The 16195-nt window shown below is 34.6% G+C and overlaps 1 protein-coding gene across 2 annotated transcripts in view; it reads right to left on the minus strand.

Moving 5' to 3' along the window:
* The window catches only part of EMCN (endomucin), a 125582-nt gene that overhangs the window by 84630 nt on the left and 24757 nt on the right, over window positions 1–16195 (minus strand). Inside the window, exons 1-2 of one of the 2 annotated variants that reach the window (XM_017852374.1) lie at window positions 5303–5455; window positions 3692–3817 (exon numbers count right to left, since the gene is read on the minus strand). In XM_017852374.1, coding sequence (XP_017707863.1) covers window positions 3692–3817; window positions 5303–5375 — 199 coding nt within the window. In that variant the 5' untranslated portion in view covers window positions 5376–5455. Of the gene's footprint in view, window positions 1–3691; window positions 3818–5302; window positions 5456–16195 lie in introns of those variants that run through there. The other variant, XM_017852375.1, reaches the window with a different exon arrangement.

The following is a 16195-nucleotide window of genomic DNA, read 5'->3' on the forward strand; positions in this document are numbered from 1 at the left end:
CCTCCCTCCCTCCCTCCCTCCCTCCCTTCCTCCCTTCCTTCCTTCCTTCCTTCCTTTCTTCCTTCCTTCCTTCCTTCCTTCCATCCTTCCATCCTTCCTCTTTCTCTTCTCTCCTTGCTTGATAAGGTCTTGCTCTGGCACCCAGGTTGCGGTGGAGTGGTATGAGCATATCTCACTGCAGAATCAGACTTCTGGCTTCAAGTGATTCCCCAATTTCAACCACCCAAAGCTCTGAGATTACAGGAGCGAGCCACAGCACCTGGCCCCTCTTCTTTGTTCATTCCTTTTTTAGCAATTTTATTTTAGACTCGGGGGTACATGTACAGGTTTGCTCCATGGGTATATTGTGTGATTAGGGCAAAAAGCTATTTACTTTTAAAGATATTATATCATTTTGAGTAAACAAATGTATATAATAGATTAAATCATTAGAGTATCATAATTTTACTCTCTGCAAAATTGTTTCTTAAACTAGCATTCATTCATACCATTTTCCAAAACAACCTTTGAGAACCATGTTGAATTCTATTTAGGCTGCAAATGTTTCAAAGAAATGTCTAATTTGTAAACATCTCGTATTTTGTGATGATAAACTAAAAGCAAGACGTCAACTTTGCCACTTTAAAATTCTATGAAAAGGAGAAACCAAAAAATCATATACAAAGATATCCCAGGCACTTCATTTTCTATTCAAATATAACCAGGAACAGAAAGACAATAAATAAAAGGGAAAGACTATAGAGAAAATTGGAGTACTCAAACTCATATTTTTTTTGACTAATCATACAAGAAATTTCCAAGAATGTGTTTAAAATGTTGTTCTTTGTAGTTGTATCTAGTTAGTTTCTACATAGAAGATATACAACCGAAACATCACCATATTTAGCACCCTGTGTGAGATAGGTGGCCAAAAGCATTGGCCTCCTTTACTGACCTCAGGTACTAAAATATTTAATACCAGAAATTGTCAGTATCACTGTTGAGAAATATTTATTCCTGCACTATAATTCAACTCATTGAAAAATACTAGATTATTCAATGTTTTTTAAATGAAGCTGAATAATCATCAACTTTTTAATGTAAAAAAATTAAATTTCAAGTTTCTTTTTTATCCTAGAAGTTTATTTTATGACAGGGATATTCAACGTCTGTCAAATGTTGATTTTTAACTCTAGCCATTTGGCCTTTGCACAAAATGTGCAGTGCACTTGATGTACATCTAGGAAGAGGTCAAGTCCCATTTCTCTAATTGGGTAAATCTCTGAAAGCAAGTCCTGCTCCAGGCAAAGCTCTATCAATCACATCTGCCACTTCAGTGATTATGTTGCTGCAAGAAGAATTCTCATCTCAGTTGCACATTTTCCACTTTTCTGATGATAGAATTTCTGCCATTGGCAAGAAAAATACATTTTATGTGATTTAGAAAGACATAAGCACTACTAGACCAACGATCTTTTGACCTTTAAACAAAGAAATTCTGATTAGGAAGCCTTAAAATGAAAAATAAAGATGCTTCTCCATGTTGTGTTTTTTCAGTACATACTTTCATTGTGGCTAAGAGGACCATATTGGCCATGAGAAAGAGGGGAATAATGGACTTGTTCACTACAGATACCTTTTTCTTGTATTATTTAGTAATTTTAAAAATTATTATTTTGGAGAATGGGACAATAAAACTCCTCCAAATGTAAGCCCCTCACAGGCCTGAAATTAGTAAGTCAAATATACTGATACACAATGCCTAGAACTTGATAATTCAAGATAAATTCTCCATCTTCTTTATTACTGTGTACTAACTGTGTTTCCCTTAGGAGGATGAGCATATTAAGTGTACTTAGTCTGACTCATCTAACCCTTAATACACGGTACTGATCAAATAAACCAGACAAAAAGAAGTTATTTTCTTTGTCTTCTTTGTCCAGTGTTGTTCCCTCATTCTCCTATAAGCATCACAGACCCCAATTTGCCTAACGACTTTCTCAGCCCTACCACCATGCCAGACTTTCTGTTTCCCACTCTGGATCAAAGCAGTTGGGGACGTGAGAGCCTGCCTTTCCTGCTTTATATCTCTTTTCCACCTCGCGCTCTCAGCAGCCTTCATTAGAGATCCCCGACTAACTTCCTTCCTTTAATTTCCCTCCCACTGCTAGATTTACATTTTGAGATTTTAACCCTTAAAATTCTCAAAATAAATATCAGATGATACTAAAGTATTATTATGGATTTGGAGGATTTGATGATGGTCTTGTAGATTTATGATTAATTGTCTCTTTTTTGAGATGCATATTTAATGCATAGAAGTAAACTGGCATGAAGTCTGGGTTCCCTTCAAGTACCTTGATAACCAAATTAAGAGAGAGAGTAAAACAGAGAGAAGGTAGGAAGGGGAAATAAAAAGAAAAATGAAGCAAATGTGATAAAATCTAGATAAAGAGTGATTTGGGGAGATAGACATATGGAGATAAATTACAGTATTCTCTACTTTTGGACATAGCTGTCTATTTTATAGTAAAATTGATAAAAGTAAAACTTCTCTGACCCATTACAATTTTTTATAATTGTATATGAATAATTTAACACTCAAGTGGATAACTACTGAAGGACACAGACAACAGTGTAGTAAAGGAGTGTGTGTGTGTGTGTGTGTGTGTGTATGTATGTTACCTCAAGTATTCTACACACTTGCTTCAAAGAAGGGTGCTTCAGTGTTCTGCTATGGGGGACCCCAAGAAGTAAAGTTGCCAGAAATTTTCTGGTTTCATCTTATAATCAAACAATGCAGAAATAATGGACTATGATCATAGTACTCTTTGTCTCTGACAATCACCACCCTATTTAAGGCCAGCAAACTAGCTTTCATTGGTCTTCTGCATACGTTTGATCCTGGTCTTAGATTGAAAATTAAGGGGGGGATAGAGAGAGGTAAAAAAGACAGCATAGGAATTTCAGTTATCCATTCATCAAGATACATGATTTTCTGGTCTTTCCATGACCTTAGTATTCTAACCAGAGTTTTTGCCCATAGACAATCCACAAATCTGTTTTTCTTTTCCATTGATTACAGGACCTGTGTGATATGCCTTATTTCATGTGTGTTACAAGATGGGCAGATGCAGTATGCATTGCATTGATAACCTCTTGTGTTTTTCATGGAAGTATTCTAATGGCTTTTAACATTTTTATGGATGGTAATCTCCTTAAATACCTAGCTAGAAAACATAATATAGTTGTCACTCAGTCCAATAACAATAATGATTACATTGCTACTGAAACCTACAAATTAAATCTATTATCAACACAATACAACCAACAAAACCAGTCTGTTATTAATACAGTTTCAACATGTTGGCTGTGCTGCTTAGGTGGAGAACTGGAATATTTAGAAAGATATTTTATGACTTAGGACATGGCAATTTCTTTCTTCTCTAAAAATAAACTTTGTGTATGTAACATTCACAATAAAATCATTCTCAAACAGGAAGTGATCCCAAAGAATATCAACAAAGAAGCTCACTGAGATTTCAGGGTTTTGTATGGAACCCCAAGTAACACATAATTTCAAAATCATGAAATAGCACTGGCCTTTATAACAATCAGATATAAGATCCCAAATTATTTTCTCATACTGATGTATATACACTACTAATTTTATTTGTTAAAGTTAAACTAATTTACTAACAGTTAATCCTACCTTTAGGAGTTGTTTCAATGGTTGTTGTGATAACATCTTTCTGTGATGATCCTGTGTTTGGTGTTGTTACAGATGTTTTTGTTGTAGTAACAACAACTGATGAAGGAGTAGTTGCATTTATAACACCTGAAAAAAGTAAATTACATTAAAGTAGTTGCATTAACACTTACATATAGTTTTCCAATTAATAGACTGGTATATTTAAACAAGTATACTGTATATGTACTACTGCTAAACCGATCAGTAGAATGTGAATTTGCAGCCAATTTTCTAGTTGTAATCAATTTATCCTTAGCTGAGCATTTATTCACTAACTGCATCTACTTCTCACCAATGGCATGAATTTTCAAGATGACTAGTTAGGAGTAGTTTGTGGTTTCAGAGCAATATAATTTCTGAGAAAACTAACGTGGAATAAATGTATAAATTTGAAATTTAATAATATTTTTAATCCAACTCAATGAACCTTGCAAGATGAAATGCTTACATGGGTACTCTCTGGGCAGTAGATGTTTCACTAAATATTTTTACATCACATTAAAGTTATTAAGTAGTAAAATGTCAATATTAGTATATGTCTTCTTCATATAAAGCACTCTGTATAAATATGTACTACATACAGTATAAAATATAAAACATAATTAATAAAGACAAGAGTATACATATATACATATATACACATATATACATAGATACATAATTGCAACATACTTAAAAGTAATAGAGCCACCATAAATCCACATTTTTTAATAGTTTATTTCTCTAAATTTTAACATAATTTGGGCAAAGGCACAGAAATGAAGGCAATACATTTTTAATCCATATTATATATTTATTTTAAATAAGAATTCTTAGAACTTCTGTTGAAACAAATGAGGAAATCAGTCTTCTGTAACAACCAGAGTTGGCAAAATCATCACTTCATTATTATTTTCAAAGTGAAGTATGTAGGATTTAACTCAGTGTTCTATAAAAGATTTACTTCACATAAAATTATTGTAATTTATTAGCATTTATAAAATATTTTAGTCCTGTATTTTGTTGTTTTCAACTCTGGAAATACAGTTTTATGTTAAAAATCAACATACAGCAAGCAAGTGTATAAAAATTTGGAAAAAAACAATTCACATCTATGGTAGGGTGTTGTTTTTTGTTGTTACTTGGTCTGGATAGAGTATATATACCATGTTAGTTAAGAGGATGGACTTTGAATAATGAAGGCATATTCAAATCCCAGTCAAACTGGGTATGTTATTACAGTAAATATATGTCAATAGTATGACTTCTTAAATTTAAATTACATTTGAAATGTTCCTTTTTGAATCTGAGAAAAAACAATAATCTAGCATGTCAATGAAACCAACATCTCAGACGTCATGACATAGAGTATACGTGCCATATAATTTTATAGTCTTGAGATGCTCGAAAGTGTTAGTTCTTAGCACTGACTGTTTATAGATAGCACATAGAAATTGCTTGAGGTATTCAACACATGGAGAAATGTGTTCAGCACATACAGAAATGATAGAATTGCATTTTCACAGGCTTTATGGAAATTAAGTCAAAAGCTTTTTTCACCTCTGGAGGTGCACTTCACACCCTTGGTCTTACCTCCGTACCCCACAATATTCAGCAGGAAGCAGGAATACAGCCTGTTGAAGCTTATCTTTTCACCATTAGTCATTTTGTTCTGGCTATTTTTGTTTTAGTCTTAACTTCCATAGATGTAACACTCATTTTAAATTTTATATTGAGGTTGAAGAAATCACTAAAAAAAAAAATAGCACTTAGACAGGAAAATTCACCTACAAATAGCCTGAATGATCCTCATCTGTGGACTTCCTAAATAGTAACATTGTTAATTTCTGAGCATAATCAACATCTTTAGAGATGTTTTTCCTTCCTTCCCTTCCTTCCTTCTTCCTTCCTTCCTCCTTCCTTCCTTCCTCCTTTCGTTCCTTCCTTCCTCTTTCCTCCCTTCCTTCCTTCTTTCCTCCCTCTTTCCTTCCTTCTCTTCCTTCCTCCTTCCTTCTTTCCCTTCATTTCCTTCTTTCCTTTTCTCCCTCAATATTTATTGAGCAACTACTTATGTAAAAATCATGATTAGATACAATAAAAGACTCTATGATTTATCACATGGTATCAAACATTACTTTTAGTCTGGTAGAAAACATAATGCCTATGCGCAGTAAATAATAAGGTATATCATGTATAGGTTGTGCAAACCAGTGTTTTTCAAACTGCAGGTTGTGATACAATTAAAGAATAATTAAATCTCTGTAGTAGATTGCAGTCAGAGCTTTTTCCAAATTGGAAAAGAAAAGAAACAATGTGAGAGTGTGGTATTGCAAATAACAGGTAAGTATTGTTTCATGAAGCTTTGGTATAGGGGTGTGTGTGTGTGTGTGTGTGTGTGTGTGTGTGTGAAGTCTGCACGAAATGTGTGCCAATGCAAAACACATTTCTTACTGTGATTCCAGTCAAAAATTTGAAAGCTGCTGGACAAACAATAAATTGGACAAGACTTTATAAGATAAAATAAGATTACCCTGCTGGTATGAACAAGGAATACTTCATGCTAGGAACTAGGGCTTGAAGAGTAATAATATATCTATACAGGGAGAGCAAAGGGCATGAGATGAGCTCTGGAGTGGAGAAGTGAAAGGTATTTTGGAGTACTGCAAACAGTTCTGTCTAGCTGGATTGCAGTGTGCTATGAAAGAATGTAGTGCGCATGATCTGGGAAAATATTGGAGGCCAACTGTAGAAGACCATGAACACCCAGACCAAGATTTAAGATTTTATCAAGTCACTGGAGAGCCATGGAAAGTGACCAAACAGAAATTCCACCCTAGGAAAGACAATGGGGAAATGAGTGGGGCAGAGAATGAGAAGACCCCAGTTGGATCAAGCTGCAAGCCCTCATTTTTATATTTATTAATGTCCTCTGCCCTTTTGAAGTTATCATGTGACATCAACGAATTCACATCCGAAAAATGACTTTATGAAAACTACAATTAAGGGAATTTCTAACCACTGGTGCAGTAAGATTGAGGTGTACTATAAGGCTTTTCCTCCTCAACATCCTTAAACATATTTGGCCCCTGATTTCTCCTGAATCAAACTTTAATTCATTCATACTCTTTAACATCTCTATTATTAGTTCTATGGGTTGTTTAACAAACAGCATGCCCTCTTTTGGCAACTCCTAAAAGTACTGAGTGTGCCATGTTCTAGGCTCAATGTAAATACTTTCTGTGGGTTATCTAATTTAAAGACACAAAGAGGCTCATATTCTTACGATCACCATTTTATGGATAAGGACACTGAGGCTCAAAAAAGGTAAACAGTTTGCCAACAATATGCACTGGTAAGTGATATAGTTGGAATTTAAATTCAGGCAGCCTTGACTTCAGATAGTATTTTCTTAACCATCACACATCTGGCCATAAGAAGGTAGTGCTATGCAAAGCTACATACCTCAGCTCCACCTGCTCTCTGCTTTTGACAGGGGGTGATAGTGACTAGACACACACATGTTTTTCTCTTATGTAACTACAATGATGAAATAGACAAAATAGTTCACTATTTTTTTCTTAAAGAAACAAACATTTCAAGTGCCACATATATACATATATATGTATACATACACACACAGAAAATGTTTCCATATCAGACTTCAAGCTTTAAAGAGAATTTCCCATTGGATAACACTATTTAGATCTGAAAAATGCAAAAAAAGTTTTTTCATTTAGAAAAGTTTTGCAACTGGAAACTTTGTCTTACCACGTGGTGGAAAATAATTATTTCCTCTAACTACCATGGTTGAAGATTTTATAGACCATAATGCATGTAGCACTAGATATGGTTTACTGTATTATCTGTAAATTCCTTCTAGGTCTTATTTGATTTTGTAATAAACCATTGGGAGAAATAGCTTATTCTAAAGTATCTTCTTTTCACAGGACATGGTGAGATACTATTTTTTTTCCACTGTATGTCAAAATGATTAAAGATAAATTTAACAAGGCAAATTGAGCCTCATGACTCTACTTGTGCCAAAGCAGATAGTACTGCTCTTGGGATGTTGTAAGAGAAACAGATGGTATTTTGCCCTGATTCCACCCTGTCCCCATATATCCAGACTTGGAGAACTCAAGGGATACTGTGATACCTGTTTCCTGTACTACAAAGGATGAAGCATTATCTGAATATTAAGAAAATAGCTATTCTAATTATTAAAATTCTATGGTAGGTTTTTGCTAAGGTCTTTCCATAGATTCTGAAATAGTTCTGTATTCTGTGAGGTTCAATATAGGAAATTCCCAGCTGTGCACATATAGGAACTTTCATGTGAACTTTCTTTTTTTTTTTTTTTTTTTTTTTTTTTATCTTTGAGAATTCAGCTTATAGCTGAAAACTAAATATATTTTATTCTGTTTTCAAATGATAAAGTCATCTACTCTTTGTAATTACAAAGCACGTCTAATCTTTGTAATTATATTTTTAGGTAATTGTCAAATAGTCACTAAAAGTTAGGTTTTTGTTTAAAGGGACAGAGTCTTGCTATTTTTCTCAGACTGGCCTTGAACTCCTGCGCTCAAGGTATCATCCCACCTATGCCTCCTGAGTAGCTAGGATTACAGGTGTGCTCCATGACTGGCTAAAGTCAGAATTTTTATCCATCCTTATAATGAGTAGTGCTCTCTCCAGTTATCTTTCCTCTTTGGGACAGCGGATCGCCTCTCCTTTACTAAGTCTGCACCTAAAGTCCAGTAGAAATCCACTACTAAAGAAAGTAGATCTGGCTTTTTCTAGATCAACACAAACACTGAAGACAGTAACTTAAAATTCTAGGATGATTTGAGATCGGGGAATAAATTTTTTGGTATCCGAATGAAATATAATCTTTGCATTTTCTAGCTTAGAAAAGTTATGAGTTTAGGATAGTTTCAGAAGATCACAGCACCAATTAGTAAAAAAGTCTCCTTGATGTATATTTCAGTACTCTTCAGTACATGATATACAAAAACCTGTTTTTGTTTCTAATTATACTACTTGGGTGTATGGAATGAACTTGCCTTTTGAATTATCTCTGAGAAAATATTTGCTTGCCAGTTTGCTCCATAAACAACATTTTGGAAGGAAGGTTTAAACTCTTTAAGAAAATGAAAAAATGATTTCTTCAAAAATATATAATTATAGTACATACAAAATGCTAATTACCAGGTGGTCTCATAAATGTCGAATGTCCTATTCTTATTATTAGGTAACAATGTCATAACCTAGACCAACTAATTTATGGAATTGATGTTAAAACAATTTTATTTCTCAATAGCTTACAATGTATTGTAAATAAATTTCTACAAATTTATATGGTCTTCATGCATCTCTACCTTGTATTTACTCCCAGCAACTCAGTCGTTTACAATTTTAAAAAATTTTATCTTAAAATAAAATAATTGCCAGTTTTTCAGTTATGATTTCGTAGATTTTTATTCTCTTGTGTATCACAGTATATAATGAACAAAGAAGTACTTCTTAAGTTTGCATGTAATGGCAATGCATAAATTGGGACTTATAAATGGTAGGAGGATCCCTTTTCATAGTAATTTGTCAGTAATTACTAACATTATAATTCTTATTGTACACTTTCTATGGCAGTAAATGACCATTAATGAAGTGTAAGTTGAAAATTTCCATCTTTCTCACATATTAAAGAGATACATAAAAACATATGTAAACATAATAAAATATACAAAAATAGATACAAATAAAATAAAGTACTGTTGCCATATTTGCATCAAATAGTCTTCATAAAAAACCTGGCACCAATTTCTTTTTGATTATTAATTTCATATTAACACAGTTGTACACTAATGGTGATCCTTCTCTTTTGATGTGGGAGAGGTCACTTTGATCCACTGCCAACAAAATTAAATACAGCAATTTTTTTCAATTAAAAGAAAAAAGTTATTATGTGATGATGCAGCCCAGATAATTTATTCTGTTTGCCTTCCTCCAAAATTGTATGATATCATATAAAATGTATAAGTAACTCATTAGCCAAGAGTTATTTGCCTCAATAAATATTTATTCAACATAAATTTCAACAAATGTTCAGCACAATTTTAAAATGTGTGTTTTTCCTAGAGGAACTTACAAGTTTTTTTTTTCTGATACTTAAGCTATAAATATATGTGAAACATCTAGAAGATTATGCTTGTAGTTATGCCATATAAAAATGGCATTAAATAATTAGTACTATACATAGCTGGTTCCATACAATATTAAGTGAAATCAAAGTGAGGTCATGTCTCTCTGTGTCTGGCATAATCAGAAATTATTTTCTTGGAGGAAGATTTTTCAAGAGAAGCCAGATAACTCTTTCCTCAGGAAAGAAAAAAGTTTATATTCGAATAGAAGAGAAAACCAATAGTGCCAATAATATGAGATACAAAAGGGACATTGATGATGTTACACATTAATAAGCATGATATTTTCGAAGGGGAAATCAGAGAAATCCCATTTGCAATGAAAACATCAGAGCAACTCTTGTAAATGAGGATTTTAAATTTAAAATACATTTTCAATTAAAGCTAAAAAATATTGTAGCAGGCACAACAGTTCTGAGAATGTTTAAATTTCCTATATGAAAGGACTTTGAAAGATAAGTAAGAAAATCTCATCTCTCACAGAGAGAAAAATATTCAGATAAGTGGGAGAAAGCTGCACCCAAAAGAGGAATCTCCTCAGGTTGCCAGCCATCTGTGAGGTGGGGAGGGAGTGCCAAGCCTGGCAGACTCTGAGGATGGACAGGTGTCTCAGCCACCTGGCTGCTCTGGGGAGAACAGGAAGGCAGCATTCCAGTGGTGAGTTTGTTAAACAGAAAACAACAATATCTGCAAAATGGACCCAAGAAGCTGAGATGTCCTGGCTGACAAATGGATAGAGGTGTACAAGGTAAATTGCCTACACTCAACCAGGTGTCTTGTTCAGAATTACGGGGCCATGCAGTTATTTTTCCTTCACAAATGGATAATTCTTCAAAGATCATGTTCCATAGTAATGAGATATTTTTAGATTGTGGACTTTAGTATAAGGATACTTCTTATATATTATAGTCAGTTTGGTTAAGGAATTTCAAATCCTGAGGTAAAAAAGGCAAAGGTTACATTTAATATTTATAAAGGTAGGAGTGGGAGGAAAAAAGAATATCTTGGTGATGCTCCTTGGCCCTCAGACACTTGTCCTGAGATCTCTTTCTTCCTCCATACAGTTCTCTGACTCCAGAAAGGAACTATGGTTCTGCAGTTCAAAAGCTACCTTCCAACAAAGTAAGATGCTGGAGCTTAGCACATCCTTGTAGGGAGCAATAAAAGCAAGTAAGTCTCTTGGATCCATCTCATGACTTCAGACGAGGGATCACTTTGGGTGCCCTCTCAGTCCTGAGGGGAGCAGCACTGCTTTGTCCCTTCTCTGTGCTCCACGTAGAGGAGGGGAAAGTAAGAGAGGGTGCAGTTCCTTTTATCTCTTGAATTAAATCTTCAGCTTTTGATACAGTTAGGAGTTGTGCCCCCACCCAAATCTCATCTTGAATTGTAATCTCCATAATCCCCATGTGTCAAGGGACAGACCAGATGGAGATAATTGAATCATGGGGACAGTTTTCCCCATGCTGTTCTAGTGACAGTTAGTGAGTCTCGTGAAATCCGATTGTTTTATAAAGGGCATTTCCTGTGCACTTGCACACATGCTCTCCCGCCTGCCACCATGTAAGACGTGCGTTTACTTCTCCTTCACCTTCCACTGTGATTGTAAGTTTCCTGAGGCATTTCCAGCAGTGCAGAGCTGTGAGTCCATTAAACTTCTTTTCTTTATAAATTACCAAGTCTCGGGTACTTCTTCATAGCAGTATGAGAATGGACTAATACAGCTTTCCTCTGAACTTCAAATGTAGCCACTGAAAATCTTAGTTTTTAAACTACTGGCTCTCCTGAGCATTTCCTTGGAGACAAGGAGCATCTCACTGGACACTTTTTACTAGCAGATCACATTAGTTTAGTACAGTGACTTGCACACATGAAATGGCATGATGGAAGAAAATTACAGACCTGGCAACTCTGACATTAGCTAACTGTGTAACTGTGTGAGTCACTTTACCTTTCTGGACCTCCATTTTTTAATCTGTAAAAAGTGACTGTTGAACAATGTCTCTTGAACTATGAAACTGTATTACATCTAAGGTTCGGTTACATTGTAAATATCCATTATGGCAAATAATAAAGAATAACTTGCATTTATACATATCAAGGGGAAGCTTGTATTTCAGGAGTTCTACATAATCGCTCTATGGAGTTATTAACTTCTTACCTAGGAGAAATCTGTGCCCAAACGGGAATTGTATTTTAGGGGACAAAGATAACTACACTCATTTACAATTTGATGTTGTTGCCTGGATTAAATGTATTTCCCTTCAGTGTGCTGGTCCGCTCAGAACTAGAGAAAATGTTAAAGGCAAAATTTGAAACAGACATTTGGAATATTTTGCTTTGGAATTTTCTTTTCACCATGGAAGAGCAAGTATAATAAGATGAAATCTTTTTTATAGATAAATTAATTCCTACCTGAACAAACAGAGCCCATATTCAATATGTTAGCCAATTCCCTTTTAAAGTGTAGTATGTGTATGTTATGTCTATAGTTAGTGAAAACTTAGTTTCCAAAATAGTCTACAGCATTGCACTTGAAGCTAGAACATATTTGGCTGAGTCTGAGATGTCTTGCTTTTCATATTATCTACTCTTATTTTCTTTTCTCTAAATGTAAATAAAACTATCTAGTTGATTTAAAATACTCTTTAGTTTGTATCAACTGAAAGACTAGTTATAAAGGTGTAAAATTTTAAAAGTTATTTCTGTCTTCTAAAAAATCAGAGAGAAATTTTTTGTCCTGAAAACCTGTTTTAAGGTACAGAAAATGTAAGTTAAATGACTGGCATTCCAAGGAAACAAGCACATATAACAATAATTAATTTGATTTACATTATTTGATTTTAATGACAATTTTGTGAAACAGTTGAACAGGCACTACTTGTATCTCCATTTTATAGATGGATAAATTGAGGCCCTGGTAACCAATTTTGACTTTTGATGATGCAGAGTCAGAAAGTGTTAGACCCTTGTTCAAATTCAGGTGATCTGGTCTCAGCTTCCATGTTCTCTTTCTCTGCATTGTTTAGAGGTTTAGAACTATAATACGAAATTATGCTGCTTGTGGTTGCAGTATTCCCATGCTACTACTTTAGTATTCTGATGACATTAAAGAGTTCATTTTTCCCTTATGCTATTCCTAATCATTATGAAAATAAATGCAACAAATTAGGGTATATGATCATATGGTAATTCTAGTTTTTAATTTTTTGAGGAACCTCCATACAGTTTTCCACAGTGATGGTACTAATTTACATTCACAGCAACAGTGTAGAATCATGTGACACGTAACACCATTTCAGTCAGTGACCACATATGCAAGAGTAAGATGATAAAGGAGCTGAAAAATTCCTGTTGTCTAATGACAGCATAGCTGTTATAACATTGCAGTACAATGCATCACAATGTTTGTGATGATGCTAGTATAAACAAACCTGTGCTTCCAGTCATATTCAAGTATAGCATATATAATTATGTACAGTATATAACATTTGATAATGATAATAAATGACTATGTTACTGGCTTATGTATATACCATACAGTCAATCCTCCATATCTGCACCTACAAATTCAACGAAAGGCAGTATTTCTGGGATACAAAACCTGTGGATACGGAAGACCAGCTTTTCATATGAAAAGTCCCACAAGGCCGACTGTGGGACTTGAGCATGCCTGGATTTCAGTACCTGCAGGTGTCCTAGAACCAACCCCGTCAGATACTGAAACACAACTGCTTTACTTTATTATTATTATTATTTTAGAGTGTACACCTATTTATTTAAAAAAAGAAAGTTAACTACAAAGCAGCCTCTGGCAGTTCCTTCATTAGGTGTTTCAGAAGAAGGTATTGTTATTATAGGAGATGAGAGCTCCATGAATGTTATTGCCCTCGAAGGCCTTCCAGTGGGACAAGGTGTGGAGATGAAAGGCAGTGATACTGATGATCATAGCCCCGTGTAGGGCTAGGCTAATATGTGTGTTTGTGTCTTAATTTTTTATAAGTTGAAAAAACAAAACAAAAAAAAAAATTGAAAACAGAAAAAAAGCTTATAGATTAAGAATAGAAAGAAAGAAACTATTTTTGTATGGCTGTGCAATGTGTTTGTATTTTAAGCTAAGTGTTATTTCAAAAGACTCAAAAGTTTAAAAAAAAAGTAAAATGTCATAAGGTAAAATATTACCATAAGCTAAGCTTAATTTATTAGTGAAGAAAGAAAAATATTTTTTATAAACTTAGTATAGCCCAAGTATGCAGTGTTTATACAGTCTATAGTATTGTACAGTAAATTCCTAGAACTTCACATTCACTCGACACTCACTCACTGACTCACCCAGGGCAACTTCCAGTCCTGTAAACCCTATTCATGGTAAGTGCCCTATACAGGTGTACTGTTTTTACTGTGCCGTTTCTATGTTTAGATACATGTATATTTACCATTGTGTTTAAATTGCCTACTGCATTCCACACAATAACATGCTATATAGGTTTGTAGCTTAAGAGCAAGAGGTTATACCATAAGGCTTAGATATGTAGTAGGTTGCGTAAGTGCACTTTATGATGTTCGCACAATGACCTAAAAAGACATTTCTTAGAATGTATCCCCATCATTACATCCATCATTAAACACTGCATGACTGTACTAGGGTTCCGTTTTCTCTACATCCTATCTAATATGTATCTTCTTTTATATTTCTTATAGTAGCCATTCTAACAGTATGAGATGGTATCTCATTGTGATTTTAATTTGCATTTTCCCTAATGATTAGTGACATTGAGCATTCTTTCATATATCTGTTGGCCATTTATATGTTTTTACTGAGAAACGTCTCTTCAGTTCTCTTACCCATTTCCAATTGGGAATTATTTATTTTCTTTCTATAGAGTTGTTTGAGTTTCTTATATATTCTGGATACTCTTTTATGATAGCTATGGCTTGCAAATATTTTCTCCCTATCTATAGGTTGACTCTTCATTCTGTTGTTTCCTTTGATGTACAGGGCTTTTTATTTTTATATAATCCCATTTGTGTGTTTTAGCTTTTGTTGCCTGCATGTGGGGGATCAAATATAAAACAATCTTTGTCTAGACTAATGTCTCTATTCTGTTCCATAGGTTGATGAATCTATTCTTATGCTATCACTATACTATTTTAATTACTATTGGTTCGCTAAGGAACTAGCTGCACCACACTTGGGAGTTTAACAGTTCTCTGTATGACCTCAAATTCCTTCCCTAGTTCTTGCCAAGGGAGGGAGATAACCATCACAGCAAATTTTAGCAAAAATCAGAGGCAAAATCTGCCATACTTATGAATTTAAACAGTGTTCAGCCAAACCTTAAAGCCCTTCTGCCCCAAGGCCCGCCATAGGCAGGTGGGCAAACTTCAACCACGCAATTCTACAGAGCAAAACAGCTGGTCCCATCCATCCTGATCAGCAACTCCACCTAACCTTAGGGCCCCTCCTGCAACCTGTCCAACACTTAAAATAGTGGTACCACTTGACCAAGGAACAGACCCTACAACCTGGCCCAATATGAGGTGGTTGTAGTGCCTATCTAGCAGCTTAGCCTGATTATAGAGCTCAGTCAGTGGTCTTGCCACATAGCAGAGCCCGGCCAGCTGCCTCACCCAAATTCATAGCAAAGGCAGCAGGCCAGCTATCCAGAGAACTCAAAAGCAAGCTCTCGCTGACCAGGGTTGTTACCAACTGGTTCATCTAGAATCACAGGCTAGACTAAATAGTGAAAGTTTATCCCTTCCAAAGAACACCTGTGAAATTTAGAAAAAGTAGCTGTCTCCTGAAATGTACAGACACCGATGCAAGGATACAATGATTACAAAGACTTAGGAAATGATGACACCTCCGAAAGAAACTATTAAAGCCCCAACAGTAACCCTAACAGAAGATCTAAGAAATGACAGGAAAATAATCAGAATAATTCTCTTGAAGAAGTTCAATGAACTATAAGAAAATAGAAATAAACCATTAAATGAAATTTACACACAAACATTAAATGAAACAATACACAAACAAAATGAGAAGTATGACAAAGAAATAGAAACAGCTTAGAAAACCAAATAGAAATCCTTGAGATAAAGAATACAATGACTAAACTGAAAAATGCAATAGAAAATTCCAGCAGCAGACTCAAAGAATCAGTGAGCTTAAAGATAGAATATTTGAAATTATCCAGTCAGAGGAACAAAAAGAAAAAAGAATGAAAAAAGCCTGTAGCAACTGTGGGACACCATCAAGAGACCAAACGTACACATAATGGGAATTTAAGAG

The sequence above is a fragment of the Rhinopithecus bieti genome, unplaced genomic scaffold, assembly GCF_001698545.2.
Source record: "Rhinopithecus bieti isolate Rb0 unplaced genomic scaffold, ASM169854v2 scaffold_34317, whole genome shotgun sequence".
Classification (NCBI taxonomy): Eukaryota; Metazoa; Chordata; class Mammalia; order Primates; family Cercopithecidae; genus Rhinopithecus; species Rhinopithecus bieti.